Raw genomic sequence first — 18,319 nt, 5'->3', positions numbered from 1 at the left:
ATATATGCTTTTTATTCTATCTTATATATTTGTTAATTAACAACCAATAAAAGGCCTGATAATTAACATTTTCTCAAATAAACACACATTACATTATAGATGCATCAATAATCATTGCCGTTCTTAAACATTAGTAGTCCAAATTAGTATAACAATTTTAAAATCAGCCCAAAAAGTAGCAAGTAGCGAAATTAGACATTTAGGAGCATTAAATTAAGAGCTTTCAAAAGTAGCCCAAATTCGCTACTTTTAGTCCAATCTGGCAACACTTCATCACTGGAACACTGTCCCGCTCCTGTCCTCATACCACTAACATCTTCAGAAATATGAATTATACCTTGGAATATTGTCGAAAATTTTCAAATATAAACTTATTGGTAGTAAATGGCTGGCAGAAATGAGTGGTAGCTCGAGTAGTGTCTGCCAAGTATTACTGTATTAGTGGGATGTGTTTTTGGTTGTTAAATAAGGCGGGCAGCGTGGCCGCCAGCTGTGGCAGGTCTACCTCCAGGCCCGTCTGCTGTTACACCCTCCAGGGCCGTCTGCTGCCACCTGTTACTTCTCTGCTCTGCTCTTCTCTGTGGCGTGCACTCGAGGAATATGGCGTCGCTAAGGATGTGAGTGTGACTGTCCTGCTAATAACATTCTCTTGTCCATTTCCCACTATCGCCCACAAGGTGGGTATGGGGTGCATAATAAGTGAACTATAACTACCCTGTCTCTTGGGGTTTCTTGGGTTCAATGCCACACCATATAGAGGGGGGGGGGGTGCGTGTTCCTAGGTGGTGGGTAGACCAGATTTAAGAAGATCGACGCCAAAATATATATATATTTTTAATTTATATATATCTACAAGAGTGCTTACATTCTTGTACAGCCACCAGCACGCGTAGCGTTTCGGGCAGGTCCTTAATCCTAATTTTTCCCCGGAATACGACCCGCCAAATCGTTTAACAACCAGGTACCCATTTTATTGGTGGGTGAACAGAGGCACCTCCTGATAATTACCTTACCTTACCTTTGGCTAGGGTAACATAACTAGAAAATAACGTCACATGAGACCAGAAGGCATGGCAGGATGTGCAGAATACCCCCGTTGAAAAGCGGAGGTGCAACAGGTACTCTGAGAGAGAACTATCAACATCAGAGGCCCGAGACTGTTCAACACGCTTCCACTACACATAAGGGGCATAACTGGCCGACCCCTCACAGTGTTCAAGAGAGAACTGGATAAGCACCTCCAAAGGATACCTGATCAACCAGGCTGTGACTCATGCGTCAGGCTGCGAGCAGCCGCGTCCAACAGCTTGGTTGATCAGTCCAGCAACCAGGAGGCCTGGTCGACGACCGGGCCGCGGGGATGCTAAGCCCCGGAAGCACCTCAAGGTAACCTCAAGGTAAGGGGAAGAGAGGAAATATTATCATGATATAGACCCCCCCTGTCGGCCCAGTATCGAGAAACTCTTTGACTAATAATGAGATCAAGTTAAAAGAACACAGAATTTTGGGAAGGGAAAGGGTGGAGGGACACAGGAACCATTCGAATATATGGACAAGATGAATCTTTTAACTGTGGGGCGGTGGTTAGGCTACTGACATTATCCAATTGTCTCCGGATACATACCAGGGAATTAGAAATTCGTAACAATCTCAGACATTATTTCTCAAGAATTGTCTATATTCAAATCCTATCAATGTTTAATACAATTATACATTTTATGTGCAGTCTGCTTCTACCAAATCCTAACTCAAACTCAAACAAACCGAAGAAATTTCCTTGAAGCCTGTTCATGTGCCCTTGAACATAACAAATACCTAGAGCACCTCAGGTAAAGTTAAATCTATGTAAAAACTAAATAAAAAAATGGCCTAAAATAAGGAATAATTCCCCACTTGAAACAAAAGACGGCAAGTATCAACAAATTAAAGAAAAACATGAAATGTTTTATCTAAAAAAACTGCTTGTGCTGCTTATGTTAGACTATATATTATTCTATCAGATAAATAAGTCAAATTGTTATTGTTGATTTATCAAATTGATAAGTCAACTTGAAAATATCCAGTTAATATTCTCTCGTAACACTTTTCATTTTACTGTTGTGCTATAGCCGGTTTCAATATTTCCATGTGTATTTATATAGTTTAATTACTTAATAATATTTGTAACTTAATATAAAATTTGCCACTATACTGTACTGTAATGATATATTCTCAGTTTTCCATCAATTTCTTATGTATTTTTTTATATCTGTAAACGTTTGAACAGTATTTTTATTAGCTCACTGACATTTGTATTATTATTATTATTATTACAGTACTACTGCATATATTTATAATCCAGTATTTATTGTTGCTAAAACATTTATAATATTGTGCTACATGTAATAGGGGGGTCAGCAGTCGTCTGTTCCTGTACCTACCTGTGTAAGAAAAAATATTTACTGTATAACACAATGTGTAATCATTAATTTATTTAATTACAATTGCAAAATCTAATGATAAACAAATTTTATATAATGTTTACCTTGTGGTCTTGTGTAAATCTAGTGACAGCAACTGGAAGGTTCCCTTCGAAGTGGCTCCACCTCCTGACGACGGCGACCTGTCTCAGCTTCCCTCTCAGGTAGCCTCTCAGGTTAGTCTGTGCCCTTCCCAGCTGACCTCTTGGGACAATATTTACCGTTCTCAGTGGGCCATTGTTCAGTGGGACAATTTTGTTTATCTGTCATATAAGATTTGTCTATGCCCTTAACTGCCCTCTCATGTCATTTTGAGTCCTCGCTAATGTGTCCTTTTAGATAAATCTGTGTCCTCACCTGCGTGTGTCCTTGCTGTATTCTTAGGTCAGTCTTTATTCTTACTGCCCCCTCGGGTTACTTATTCTTCTCGTTGCCCTCCCAGATCAGTATGACCTTCTTAGTTGCTCTCTCAAGACAGTTTTTCCACTCAGATCTTTGTGTTTCCTAACTGCCCTTCTATGTCAGTCTGTGGTCTTTCCTGTTGCATTCTAAGATCAGTCTATTTTTTTTCGTCAGATCTGATCTTTCCAGCTGTCCTCTCAAATCAGACTGTTATTTGTGTTATTGTGATTTTATTGTATCCATGGAGACTACTTTCCAGATTGCAGTATGTTTGTAAAGATTAAACTAACTTTTCTTTTGTTTAATATGTTCTGTGTTATAAGATTATAAGATTCTGTGTTATAAGCAACAAGTGCTCATACGTCTTTTTTGTATATATTAGCCTCAAGTAAACAATGCAGTTATATAAAGATAAAAAAAAAGCACCTGGCTATATTTATTTTATGGGGATAATGTTTTTGCATACGAACAAATAACCACTAGGAAATTGTAAAAAAAAAAAGAAAAACCACTACTGTTGATTTTCGCCAGCTTAATTGCGTTTCTCACATTCAGAAATTAAATTAAGTCCAGGTAGTAGGATGGTATTAGCAGTTGTCATGGCTATGTGTTGTTCCTATATCTGACTAACATCATCAGACGAGTTTTCCTAACTTCATATCGATAATATATGACAAGTAGATACAGGTAAAATGCACGAGAAAAAATTATTTATTTTACTATCATACTATCAATATAAATGATATATTATTTATATTACTAAATATTGCTTTCATACTATCATAATGATAGTTTGATTGTGTATGGGTATTGATAAGGGTAGTATGATAGTGTATGGGTATTGATAAGGATAGTATGATAGTGTATGGGTATCGATATTGGTAGTATGATAGTGTATGGGTATCGATAATGATAGTATGGTAGTGTATGGGTATCGATATTGGTAGTATGATAGTGTATGGGTATCGATATTGGTAGTATGATAGTGTATGGGTATCGATATTGGTAGTATGATAGTGTATGGGTATCGATATTGGTAGTATGATAGTGTATGGGTATCGATATTGGTAGTATGATAGTGTATGGGTATCGATAATGGTAGTATGACAGTGTATGTGTATCGATAATGGTATTATGATAGTGTATGGGTATCGATAATGATACTCATTGTATAAATATCGATAACAATACTTAATGTATGAGTATCGATAACTGTATTCAATGCATGAGTACCGAGAGCGATACCCAGTGTATAAGTATTGATAACGATACTCGGCGTACGAGTATGTTTATTAATATTAAATGAATATCAATAACCATTATCTTTGAGCAGCCTATTCACTAGCTGGCGGCAATCTGGTTTTCCATTTCAATCATTACTTTTTATACTTCATAATATACGGCAACATAAGTAATTTGATAAAGCAAAAAAATGCACAATAGCATAGGATATAACAGTTGTATATAAAATATTACATGTACAACACTAGTAATTTGACCTGATGTGTGTTAAATAATAATATGAGTCAAGCATATTTAGCATGCTAAAGAAACTGTTGCTTTTGCGATTAGATTAAGTTATAACAACAATATCATATAGCAAGACATTTACATCCATCATGCAGTCTGCCTGTTGTGTCTTGCTTTACAGGAATGAAGGAAAACGTGTGTGTGTGTACTCCCCTTGATATAGTCTAGGGCAGCTGCACAAATGCAAATGTACCTAAATGTGTTAACAATAATAATACTAATAATAAAAAGTTTAATCCCGTTGTCCCTTCGGACCGGCGTGAAAGTTGTTAGTAGGATACTACTGTATGTGCACCCGCATAATCTGTCCTTGAATGTATTGTTGATGTCTCTGCCACTGTGTGTGGCGCAGGTATGGGAGGACGCGTCCTCGACCTGGCATCCTGAGGGTCTCCAGCTGGAGCCTCGGCTGAATCATGGACACGGCGAGGGCCGTCATGTTAGCCACCGGGACCCGTGGCATCATCAACAAAGTCAACGGCTCCAAAATAACCAAGTCACCAAGCATAACCTTCGCCAAACACAGAGTTACTACTCGGAACATGCGCCGTATTCAAGCAGGTTTGATGGAACTATTATTATTATAGCTAAATCTCACCAGTTTTTAGCTCTGGTTCACGGAATCATCTTAACATTTTTAATAAAGAAATAGTTTTTATTATATGGTGATTACGTTTAAAATTATATAATAGGCTGTATCATGATGAACTTGCCCGGGTTCTCTATCGAGTCAATATTGTTGGTTGGTCATATTGAACAAATGGATGATCACGTGAGTAAGAGTGTATGTGAGTGAAGGTAAGATGAGGAGAGGAATGTCGTCGTCTTCATTTTCTAGTGTGTGGTTTGGTCAACATTTTTCAGGTACGTTATTGTCAGTGCTACAGTGTGGCTTGTTGACCTTGTTTGTGTTACATCTGACCTTATAAAGTTGTCTGAATCAATAACCTCCAAATTGTTCCGTATTTTAAATGTTTCCATAAGATCAGCCCTGTCATGTCATGTGTAATTGTTGTTGTGTTAAATTCAGCTACTCTGAACAAAATTTCCATGTAGCACTGGCTATAGTGAACCCGTAATCATGTTTGGTATGCAGTGTTGTTAGGCCTGTGGCCCTCAACCGCTTCTAATATGAAAGTCGATTTAGTTCTGGAATGATTTTTCTTGCTGTGTGTTGAACTTTCTCCAAAGCAACTATGTCTTTCTGATGATGAGATCTCCATGCTGGGATACAATAATCCAAGTGCACTAGAGATTTATATAGCTTAATAAATATACCTTCTTTTCCTTGAAGTTTAAGGTTCAGTCCTAATTATTTTTTTTTAAATTATGGATTCTGATTCCAAGGGCCTCTTCTTCATAAATCTGTTGCAAAGGAATGTTAATTTGGAGGTTGTGATGTGCATTATTAAGCTTAACGTGCAAGGTCTTGCATTTTTCAACATTAAAAAAGCATTTGTTAGTCTTCCGGCCATTTGTGGAGTTCTTGTAGACCTCTTTTTAAAGCCTCATTATTATTTTCACTGCGTACTTTACCATAAATCTTAGTGCCATCTGCGAATTTGATGATGTGGTTTGTTATATTCTCAATATTCACTAGAAGTATTTTGGACTTGATTGTAAGAAGCGGTGGGGTGTTACTCTAATGTATTTCTTGATGATATCAACCCCCATCCTCCTGAAATGATAGTACCTATAGTAACTATTTGGTAGAAAGTACCAATATGTACTACTTTTTGTACTATTAAATTAGAGTCCGGAAAAAATAAAGCTAAAACTGAACTTTAATATTCCTAAGCCTAGTACAGCACATATATGTACAATATTATGCCTAAGATAGCGTGTATTAGTCTAGGATTGCTATGAGATGTTAGCTTATGTTAAGTCTTATATTTATGTTTTGATTAAAAAGCTTCAGGTTTGTCCAAATACATAAATACAAAAAGCAACTTTCTAGTGATTCGTTACTACATATTGGTAATTTCGACCAGATAGTTACAGTAAATAATTTAATTTTAAAACGAAGGGCTGAATGATATACATGCATATTTGAGTTAAATATATTTATTAAGACATATGGACAATTTTGTATGTACACATTCCAACTTTAAACATTATTTAATTTAACGTTAAAGTATAGACAAACTGTGTTCAATCTGATGTCAGTAACAATATGTCATCAACCCTTTACAGTGAGTCTGGAGACCCTTCACCAGCAGTTCATAAGACCTCGACCGGGATGTTGCGGCCTGTCTCTGATATCCGTATCCTTTTGTATATCTTTAACAAGGAAGTAGAGTGTATAAGAGGAATGACAGAAATAGTAAGTCAGAGAACAGAGAATCGTGAAAGGGGTGTGAATGATACGGGAAATATGACAGTGGTAGACGAAAGATAGGAGAGAGAGGGGGAAATGAGAATATCTAGAACTAGGGTTGGACTAGAACTAGGGAATATCTAGATATCTAGGTTTGATATCCTTGACTGGTGACAGCGGAGCAGTATCGTTCACTCTTCTCCCAGTTCCCCTACTTCAACATTGTCCAGTCAACAGTGTTCCAGGACGTCTTTAACTCAGGTGATAATTAGAATATTTATCAGACATAATAATAAAAAGAGGAACTGAATTATAAATGCATTTTTATCCGTAAATGTTTACGCAAATGCTTATCTGAGTTTTCCTCAAAATCTTCATGAAATATGTCAGTATTTGTAGACATAAACATAATACTTGTAAAAATGTTGATATAAATAACTGTTGCACTAATTTTTTTAGCTTGTTTTGCAACATTTCCTAAATTGATTTTAATTTGTATTGTTATTAGTGTTGCATCCTATGACCTTAGCAGTCGCTGCTGCAGAAGTCATTCGCACATTTCTGGGGCCAGATTCACGAAAGAACTTACGCAAGCACTTACGAACGTGTACATCTTTCCTCAATCTTTGACGGCTTTGGTTACATTTATTAAACAGTTTACAAGCATGAAAACTTCCCATTCCTCTGTTGTTTTTGTTATAAACAGCCTCATGATGCTTCGGAGCTCATTAACTGTTTAATAGTTGTAAACAAAACCGCCAAAGATTAAGAAAAGATGTACAAGTTCGTAAGTGTTTGCTTAAGTGCTTTCGTGAATCTGGCCCCTGATCTCTCAGAAGCAAATTATTTGGGGTAATTTAATTACTTGAGTAAAAAAATTGTACTTGAATTTTTACCGCCCTGGTAGTCGTTGGGAACGATAGATGTTTAGCTACTACCGATAACAAATTACCTATAATTTAAACCGCTTATATGTTTAATTCACTCGGGCCATAACAGCCTCGAACCACAGACCACCAGAGTAAATTCCATTGTCTTGGGTGGTGATGGGAGTTTCAGACCCCCCTCTTGTGAAGATGTTTCTTGTGTACAATGACTTTGTACTTGTGGCTTCTGAAGGTTGGGTTACCACCAAGTTTTATCCTAGGATAATGATACTATCGTCTGAAAATTTATTATTGGGTTTGTTTTTAAAAGTTTTGCGATGCAGAGCCAGATTAAGGGTTCCTCTGTATGCAATGGACACTTTTTTATCGTAGTTTTAGTTAGTTCATTTATTATTTACTCCATACACATCCTGTGGGCGGTAGTGATAATGGTGACAATGGTAGTGACCCCAAAATCCATTTAGCTAAGCATGTTACTGTCACGATAAGCTAGTTACACAGTTCGAGAACGACCACATGTACAACCATTTAAGCCAAGCAACTTAAATGAGTGGTGTGGTAGTTTCATAATTTGATTTACTTATCATGCACACAATACCAGTGGGCGTTACAATCACATGCAATATTTCGCTAAAATCTATGGTAGTAGATAATTCTGAATGAAATATTCTTGAACATTTGTTGTAGAGGCGTCTCAGAATTATGTATCTTTTCGCACTCCATCACATAGTGACGAAGGATATACGATTAATTTTGTTGATACAGTTTACAATTGGTTAGGTCTTCATCAGCAGGTAATGTAAATTCCCAAGAGATACTTATAACAGAGTCTGAGTCGAGCAGGCCTATTTATGGTGTTACAGTAGTAACATCTAGGAGTCTGCTGATTTTATTTGATGACCCATAGATGTGGGGCTCTTCTTGCATAATAGTACGATAATAGATGGAATTGCTGGTGTAGATTTCACTTTGCCTCAGATCTACAAGGTTTTGTTGAAGTTCTTAGTATATTATTGTTCTCGGGTTGCTTATACGCAATCCAAGGCTATAATCAACTCTTTTTAAAGGCAAATTCTTTGACTAACTCATTAGCTCCATCATGCATTCGGAGGCCAACATATGATGCAATCCATTTGGAGTGGACTCTGTTACTATCATTAATTATTTTGTATGTGTGTGTCTAGCTTCAGCCACGAATATGTTGCAGTTTGTGTTTTAAAAGAACTGAGCGCAATTAAGCATGATAAATAATAATTGTCAAATAATGTGTCAAGTTAGGAGACGTACACATTTGAGTGCAAGAAGTATGACAAATGGTTCAGTTAGAAGTGTTGAGGCCAAGTTGTTTATAACATGATATGTGAGAAATTTTCAATTTTACTTTGTTGCTTGCTTTTATGTCAACAATATACAAGTTAATTTGTTGTTTTTGTATAACTAACAGAGCGGTCATTGGTGGTGTCGGCACCGACGGGGTCTGGTAAAACTGTAGTGATGGAGCTGGCGCTGGTGAGGCTCCTGCTCTCACGACAACAACAGCAGCAGCAGCAGCAACAGCAGCAGCAGCTTCCCGCCCTGCACTCTCTCCAACACGCCAGAGTCGTCTACCGTAAGAATCCTCCCATATTTTCAAGCACAATTCTTTTATTTTCATTCTTTGTCATAATGTTCTTTACAATATATTATTTCTTTAGCTCGTACGTATTCTGCTTTGTCATATGTCGAGCGATTTTTGTTGAGTGCTCGCGTCGATCCTTGGCCTCTTGCCTTTGAATGAAATATTTAATGTTTATTCAGGTCCCTAGCCAGGGACCAGTGTATCCCTGTGATTGCTCCATGCCATTGGCACTGTTTGAGAATAATGAACGGAATTTGTGAGATGCAATCATTCTTTTGTTAGGCTATGATCATGTATTAAGTACTGGTTCATGTACTGATTTAATTGATAATACCAATGGTATTTGTAATTATCGCTTAGGGTAATTTGAGAACAATTTATACTAAACTAATTGGACGATAGTCAGACCAGTGATCTATCGTCATCTAAAACTGGGATTCTATTCGCAACCCTTCACAATTATTGAACTGCCAACTTTAATGATATATTGAACTGCCAACTTTAATGATGTATTGAACATGCTTAAATTAATATTGAACTTCATTTTCTCTTCTTTACATTCTTTGAAGAGCATGGCGAGGACCTTCTCAGGGCCTAGGACACTTGTTTGGCTTTAATTTGTCTATATACTTACAAATGTCTTCACTAGTTATTAGATTATGTGTTGTCTTTATTAATCCCTCTATAAGTTTGTGGAATTTTAGGAAAGCTGTGATATTAAAACCGAGATAAAATAACCATTTAAAATACCATTCATTCCTTCTTCATTATCTGTTAGATGGCCTAGCTGCTTTTAGTGTACCAGTCGACCTCTCTTTAACCTTAGGTTTGATGCCTCGGGAAGAATCATTTGGGGCTTCTCTTGTTGCCATCAGAACTTCACAGTTACATTTTGCTTTCCTCATTTTTTTTTAATTTCTTTCTAGTTGTGAGAAATCTTATTTTTTTATATATGTTTTCCATATTTTACTCTCTTTACTGGTCTTATGTGCTTGGCGTCGTTACCTTAGTGGCTTTGCCATAATGAACCATTTAATCGCAAAAAATATGTAATAAAATAGCCCATTTGATCTTATATATATACTGATATGTAGGCCAACTTTACATCAGTTTTTGTTATTATGTCGCATATTAGGATATACAGTATTTATTTCATATACAATCAATCATTTGTATTTCAAGTCATTTTAATAATATCATTATGTCTCACAAATAAATGTTTGTTTGTTATGTGTTAAGAGTAATTCATAAACTAAAGAAATAAATGAAAATTCACGTTAAAAACAATTAAATTAATCGTTAAATCCATAATGACTCAATGTTTGTGACTAAACATCATGCAATCAATCCATAATTTAGGTACTTAATTTTGTAAATTGGTGGTTAAAAGTCGTACAACATTATATTGTATTCGAAAGGCTGTTCCACTATTTAGGATCCTTTACCTGCTGGCGTTTCAACTTTGGTGGATTCGAGCTCTGTTACCATCCAAGAGAGTCGTATACTCCGCAGCGCCAGCCAGCTCACTGAAACTCTTCCTATAGGAATGTAACACTAAATTAATCAGATCCTGATAGGTGATAATTAGAGCTTTACATATAACAGTCCCGTCAGTATGATTCTAACCGGCTTGATTGAATATAAATGAGAATCCCCTTCTTCAACATTGATATTTTCGTTTTCTGTAGATATTTTCCGTTCATTATTTTGTCCGTTTTCTTTTGTTAAATTTACATGATTTGATGCCGACAATTTTAATTCGTTTTACCTTAATTTACCTAAGGGCCACTATCTAGTGGTCTTGACGAGGAAGCGGATCGAAGGATTGAAGAAGATCGAAGCATCGCCATGGTCTAGCTGAAGATTTTATCGACGTTTTGTCGGTGACAGGAAGTCTGTGTATCTAGGTTCCCCTGGGGTCGAATTACTAACCCTCCCCAGGATGCAACTCCCAGGTACCTATTTACTGCTAGGTGAACAGAGACATTAGGTGAAAGGAAACGTATCTAACCGTTTTATGTCCCGCCTGAACTCCAGTATTGTGAGTCGGGAATGAAGCCAACTGGTGGGAATGTGGGCCTGTGGGCCGCTCCAAGCAACAGCCTGGTGGACCAAACTCTCACAAGTCAAGTCTGGCCTCGGGCCGGGCTTGGGGAGTAGAAGAACTCCCAGAACCCCATCAACCAGGTATCAACTGTTACTGCGAGAGTCATACCGAGATAAGAATACCCATAATTTTATTCATCCTATGCACATTTGAATAGACCCGACCGTCGTCGCGCCTAAATCAACAACAACAACACATTTTAATAGACCACAAACCCAAACGTCTCAAAAGAAACAAAAATGAACTCAAAAAAACAGTTAAGATCTGGGATATTTGCGTAAGCCTTTACAAGGCACAGAGGCTCTATGTTCCCTCTACTGCTATTGAGTACTTGTTCTACTCTACTGCTAGGTGAGTATTGGTTAGGGGGCTAACACTGCAGAAGTGATGGCTAGTGGTAATGGTCAGGAGGTAGACACTAGAGGTAATGGTCAGGAGGCACACACTAGAGGCAACGGTCAAGAGGTAAACACTGTAGAGGTAATTGAAGGACGAGAGGTACTGTGAAAGGTTTGCACGGGGGAGACATCTCCCGTCACGCAGGGTGCAGTCGCACCTCCACAGATCTCCAGTATCATCTATTGATACTATTAATGGCTCAAATGGGCCACCACTTACGGGCTATTCATGCCCGTGCCACCTTTTGGGAGGCTTAATCTTCATCAATCAATCAGTCATCAATTAAAGGTTTGGTGTGTGCGTTACAGTGGCCCCGATGAAGGCGGTGGTGACGGAGCGGTACACGGACTGGCGGGAGAGGTTGGCTCCTCTTGGCTTGACGTGTGCTGAGGTCACCGGCGACACCGACCACGACGACATCTCCGTCATCAGGAACTCTCAGGTGGGTGTCACTAGGGGCGGCGCTGCTGCAGCTGCGCCACAAACACACATGAGGAGATTTGCCAGAGTACTATAATATATCAATATTTAGTTGATTATTTCATTCTGACAGGGACAACATCGTTCGTCTTGGAGGAATAGTTAATGAGATATAATGTTTATAAACAGGTGGTGCTGACGACGCCAGAGAAGTGGGACTCCCTCACCCGCCGCTGGAGAGACCACGCCGCCCTCATGCAAGCCGTCTCCCTACTCCTCATTGATGAGGCTAGTGCCTGCTTTCATAACATAACCTAACCCCTTTTACAACCACTTTATCAGTGTGTCGCTTAGGCTCTTATAGTGACCTCTACGTTCTCACTCTCTCTATGTTTGCTTCCTAGTGTGTTACCGAGCATTTTGTCTTTGTTCCTGTATCTTACGTTGTTAGTGACTACACTGTTTATGTTCGTGTGTCCTAGTTTGTTAGTGACCGCTCTGTCTGTTCGTGTGTCCTAGTTTGTTAGTGACCGCTCTGTCTGTTCGTGTGTCCTAGTTTGTTAGTGACCGCTCTGTCTGTTCGTGTGTCCTAGTTTGTTAGTGACCGCTCTGTCTGTTCGTGTGTCCTAGTTTGTTAGTGATCTTCCTGTTGTTTGGTGCTAGTAAACAATAGACAAGGTATATACCTAAACCTTCCGTTGGTTAAACATTTAAACAATCTTTAATGTTTAATTCACTAGTCTATCATTAGAGTGATATTTTGATCTGGTTTGACATAAACACTGGTACAGTACTTTTATTTCAGTATTTTCAAGTATCAATGTTAAATGAGGGGTCTCAGTAGTAGAGTTGGGCTCATTTTCGATTCTCAGTCTTCGAAATGGGTTCGAATCCCAATCGTGACAAAAAGAGGTGGGTACGTTTCATTTTACCTAATGCCTCTGTTCACTTAGCAGTAACGAGGTTGCTTCCTGGAGAAGGGTCAGTAGTTTGAACCCGGGGGGGGGGGGGCCTCGATATAAGCCTAACGTATATAAATATACACAGGCTGCCTGTACCCCCTAGTTACAGCCCCGCTCCTGTGCCAGATAAGTCCATCACGGGCTCACCATAGCCCGTGCTACTTGGAACCTTTTGTTCCCAGTAGCTGAATCTTATTAAACAATAACAACAACAACTGCCTGTACCCAACAAAACCAATTATTAAGTTATTAATGAAAGCAAATCAATAATTGACAATCATTCTCGTTTATTAAGTTGAGCAGTCTTCATAACTTTTCATTTTGTGCTGCTGCTGCTGTGTAAATATGGTCTAATTAACCATTGTAAAATTAAGTCCTTCAGTATTTGGTAATATTACAAAACTTTGTTACATTTGAGTGATTGTTTTGTATAGGCCTTGGTCATTTTTACATTAAATTAGTCAGATGTTGTTCATGTTTTCTGAATATGAAATGGTTTACATTTGGTACATAATGGTGCTTAATATAATGTTAGAGTACGAACCAAATGTTTCTCCACAAAACTCAAATAAAACACCAACTGGAAGTGTCAAAGGTTATTCGTAAATATACTTCCTTATGCAGACGAGGAGTCACAATAACGTGGCTGAAATTGTGACCAAACCACACACTAGAAAGTGAAGGGACGACGACGTTTCGGTCCGTCCTGGACCATTCTCAAGTCGATTGTGATCCCTTCACTTTCTAATGTGTGGTTTGGTCAACATACTTCCTCATGAATGAGAATTGCGTACGGTAATTTGGTTTGCTATAATATTACCGTAATATGGCAACCTTTGCATGGAAATATGTATATACCAAGATGGGTTGTTATAGTGGTGGTGTTTACAGGTGCACTTGCTGAACGACGAGACCCGCGGCCCCACCCTGGAGGCCGTCGTCTCCCGCATGAAGACCATCCGCGCCACCAGACCCACCACCACCACTCCCGCCCACCACACCCCGGCCCTCAGGTGACGCGCCACCTCTTAACCTTTCTTCTCCTTACTCATGCTGGCACATCTCTTGGAAACTTGGGCGTTCTCTCTTAATTATCTGCACCTCACATGATAACGTGAGTGTTCTGACTCCTTCCCTTGAACAACTCTTGGAAACTTGGGCGTTCTCTCCTAATTATCTGCACATCACATGATAACGTGAGTGTTCTTTCATGCTCTGCACAAATCATGAAACCTAAGCGTTCTCGCTTCTTCCCTGCACGGCCTGAAAATAGGTGTTACCAAAGCTTTCTACCCTGACTGAGCCATGTAAGGTTCTTAAATATATATGATATAATAATTTTTTTTATTTTAATTCGCTCCATGCACCAGATAGATGAGTGAAAAGAGGTACCCACCAGCCACTTCCCGCTCGGCACATAATAGACTGGTGTCCTTATGACGAGGTTGTGGAGGTCCTCCTGGTACTGCAGGTTTCCACGTGGTGTTCCTGCTGTTTTTTTTCTGTTTTTGTCCACTAAGTGCCCGTCACTGGAATACTTTCCCCCGCATTGCCACACTTTGCGAGATCAATCACTATCGGTGCTCTAGTAACACTTCACAATCTGTTATGCTATTCCAGACACTTTGTGTGAAAAACGGTCCTAACGCTCTGTTGGCACTGTGTTGCCACAGAACTTGATAATTTTATTTATCTTATCTAACGTTTATAAGAATTTCCTATGATGCGCTGATCACTGCGTTGTTGTACACTGCGTGGGACCAAGTACTGTACTATGTTTTGGTCTCTATAACAATTAAATATCCTGGGATACTGATGTTAATTCACGGACGCGTGCTGACATGTGTCTCCCTCAACTGACAACTGACGACTTTCATAATGTTTATTTGTGGGACTTTCATAATGTTATTATGAAAGGAAAGGACTGTTATACAAAGGTCTGGGACTTTGTATATTACATCCCCTCACAGTACCTTGTTTGGTGTTTCTCACTGTTGTGATGCAGTATTTGGTTGAAGTATATGATCTTCCATGCTGTATTATAGGCAACTGCTCTTAAGATGTTTGGAGGTAATATAGATCCTTCAACAACATGTAGACTTTAGTTTTTAAACTTCAGCATCTATCTTGTGGGATGTCAATGATTTAAGTTATAGCCTCAAGAACCTTATAGACACTTGCAAAATATTTAGCTCCTTTCTTCGATTTGATATTCCTTCATCCATAATTTATTTGTAATATATAATTATCCAGTTGTCCAGTTTCATGTGAGGGGAACACACCGCCAAGACTATGATGAGAAATGTGCTGTAGGAAATAAGGGTTCGCCTCTTCAAGATCTTAAGTGATATGCAATCTTTTTTATTGCCATTTACAGCTATTAGTTTAACAAACTTTAATTTATATATTTGAGTAAGCTTTACTAAATTTGGACACATTCAGTTGCTACCATCTATGTGTATAGTTATTGAAAATATTGAACTGTTTTACAGGTTTATTGCTGTGTCTGCGACGATCCCCAACGTGGAGGATGTGGCCGCCTGGCTCTCTGATGACCAGGGGCCAGCTGTATCTCACAAGTAAGTCCTTCATGTTGTAGCGCCTCTTACTACAGGTTGGCAGAGTCCGCTGCTGCATGTTCCAGGTCATGCTGCAGAACCTCCTCACCTTGTTTACTAGTTAATGCTCTCAGAGAGCTCTGTGGCTGTGCATACTGTATATATATATATATAATATTCAAGTTCTGGTACGACACTGATGGTACTCACTAATTCTGAAGTAATTTTTATAATACAGGTACCGTGACATTCTTCAAGGTAGCGACTTTACCAGGAAATAAAAGCAATTAGCCAATCGCCTCTGTACTGTACTATGTAATGTCATATACTATACTAGAGTTGAGTGTGTGAGATTGAGGGATGTTGCAGGCTGGAGGAGAGCCTGCGGCCGGTGCAGCTTCGACGAGTGGTGCTGGGTTATGACTGCCGCGAGTCCTGGACAGAGTTCCGCTTCGACCTCTCCCTCAACTACCGCCTCCCCTCCGTCATCTCCTCCTACAGCGATAACAAACCCACCCTGGTGGGTGCCTTTACTTCAGTTTTGTATTGCTTGTACAAACTCCGTATAGTTTGTGGTAAACAATTTATGTTGTAGTATGTGCGGTAAATATCATTCACTAACTAGTTGTACAGTTATTTGTTATGTTGTGCTCTGCTTCTTATGTTTGTAGATGGAATATTAATAAACTGTTAACTAAGTGGTTGTGGGACACCAGTCGACAGTAATATACGTCACGAAGAATGAGATAACGTATGAACGGTAGAAAGAACATATAATATAGGATTAAAAATATATACAATTATTGGTTAAAACTGACACTCTATGTTTGTATTTTGATACGTGAAAGGGTAAGACTCGATACTAGTTTCTGGAAGAACTGAATGGATGTAATAATGGGGTGAAGGAAAAATGGGATAGGTAAGAATAAGAGGAGAAAGAAAAAGGAAAAAGGGGTAGGTTTATGTCAGGTCACGTTTGTTAGGAAGGTGAGAACATTTGAGTATGTACTGTAAAAGGGAAGAGTCAACAGCAACAATGCCAAAGTACCCTCCTTTCCTATCTCCTCTTATTCTTACCTATCCCATTCCTCCTTCACCTCATTATAACTGTCTGGTGGATACGCGAGAGATTTATCACTAGCTATAGATCTCCTTATAGTCTCTTGCAGTCTTCATAGTTTTTAACTCTCCTCGTCCTGACCTGTGATTATGTTACTCCCGGGTGGTGGGTGAAGGTGTTTCGTGTCGACGAGAAAGGCGGCACAGACGACGGCGAACCACGCTGACGCGGGAGGCCCGACTGGTGAGGGACGCAAGCCACAAACAGCTCCTTACCTCCGTCGGCAACTCCCTCAGGGACAACAAACTTAGAGGTACCGCAGATATGTCACCTAAATGTCGGAGAAAGTTTTGTCACCCATTTAACACTTGTGTATTAGTACTGGGCAGGTGGGTGTGTGGGGGCACCAGGCCAGGCGCTGGGACTGCTGTACTAGTACTGCTTCTTGTACCAAAAAGTATAAAAATATAAGTTTTATTTTATTTTATAATAATTAAGTTTATGTATTTTTAGATTAAACTTACTTAGTTAAGCGGACATTGGTGCCCATTATGCGCCTATGTAACCATTCCAATATAATTAATACAAAATATGTTAATCTTAGATTTTTTACTTTATTTATTAAAGACAATCTCGTATATATTAAATTTTTTAAAACAATGAAGAATATCTTATAAATGTGATCAAACATAAATCTGTTTTCAACATTGTACATCAGATTAAATTAGTATGTGGATTGGACTGAATATGTCGGTTTCAGAATGTGTGTTGAGTGGAGTGGGATACCACCATGCGGGGCTGGACGCCACCGACCGCCGCCACCTGGAGCAGCTCTTCACGGCTGGCCAGCTGCCCGTCCTCGTCGCCACCAGCACTCTGGGTCAGCACCTTACTCAGCACTCTGGGTCAGCACCTTACTCCTCCACTCCCTCATACTCTCGTGTTGACCTTAAGGCAGCACCACCGGCACCCTGGATCAGCATTCAGGCACACGCACTACCGACTTTACCATGATGAGCTTAAAGGTATCCCAACCACAAGTTCTGCTAGACATTTTTGGAGTTCGGGAGGTACCAGCTGACCCATTATCCAATTTTTTGTACGAGATATCCGTCCACACTCTGGTGTTGGTAGTGAAGCTCCCCACCTTATGCTCCGTCAGGTTGAGATACTTTTAAGCGTGGCAGAGTAAGCGTAGCGTGGCAGAGCTCATCGTGGCAGAGTTGGTAGTACGTGAATCTTGGAAGGCTATAGACACGGGTAGTATCCCATCAACTGCCACAATATGTCCTCGATACCTTACGTTATCGTAATTTCATTGTACACGTATACTTATATTGTTCATGTTCACCAGCTATGGGGGTGAACCTGCCGGCACACCTGGTGGTGGTCAAGTCTACGGCGCAGTACGTGAACGGTGGCTACCAGGAGTACTCGGCAGCACAGCTGCTGCAGATGATGGGGCGTGCTGGGAGACCCCAGTTCGACACCCAGGCCACCGCCGTCATCATGACCAAGCACCAGCACAAGGTAAGTGTCTGGTAAACGTGTGTTGTGTGTGTGTCAGGGTCTCGTGACCGAGTTAAGGAACCCTACGTAC

At 39.4% G+C, this 18,319-nt stretch overlaps 1 protein-coding gene across 1 annotated transcript in view; it reads left to right on the top strand.

Moving 5' to 3' along the window:
• Positions 1-488: 488 nt before the first annotated feature.
• Positions 489-18,319, top strand: part of LOC123754561 (uncharacterized) — a 125,096-nt gene continuing 107,265 nt past the window's right edge. The window contains 14 exon segments of the mRNA XM_069326762.1: positions 489-617; positions 2,548-2,635; positions 4,744-4,952; positions 6,585-6,655; positions 6,886-6,969; positions 9,040-9,204; positions 12,028-12,161; positions 12,329-12,427; positions 13,993-14,114; positions 15,594-15,680; positions 16,029-16,183; positions 16,895-17,032; positions 17,480-17,599; positions 18,074-18,249. Of these exon segments, the coding sequence (XP_069182863.1) occupies positions 601-617; positions 2,548-2,635; positions 4,744-4,952; positions 6,585-6,655; positions 6,886-6,969; positions 9,040-9,204; positions 12,028-12,161; positions 12,329-12,427; positions 13,993-14,114; positions 15,594-15,680; positions 16,029-16,183; positions 16,895-17,032; positions 17,480-17,599; positions 18,074-18,249 (1,665 nt within the window). The 5' untranslated portion in view covers positions 489-600.

Source organism: Procambarus clarkii, chromosome 18, assembly GCF_040958095.1.
Source record: "Procambarus clarkii isolate CNS0578487 chromosome 18, FALCON_Pclarkii_2.0, whole genome shotgun sequence".
Lineage (NCBI taxonomy): Eukaryota > Metazoa > Arthropoda > Malacostraca > Decapoda > Cambaridae > Procambarus > Procambarus clarkii.
Note: the sequence above shows the minus strand (reverse complement) of the source record. Positions and strands in the feature narration are given on the sequence as shown.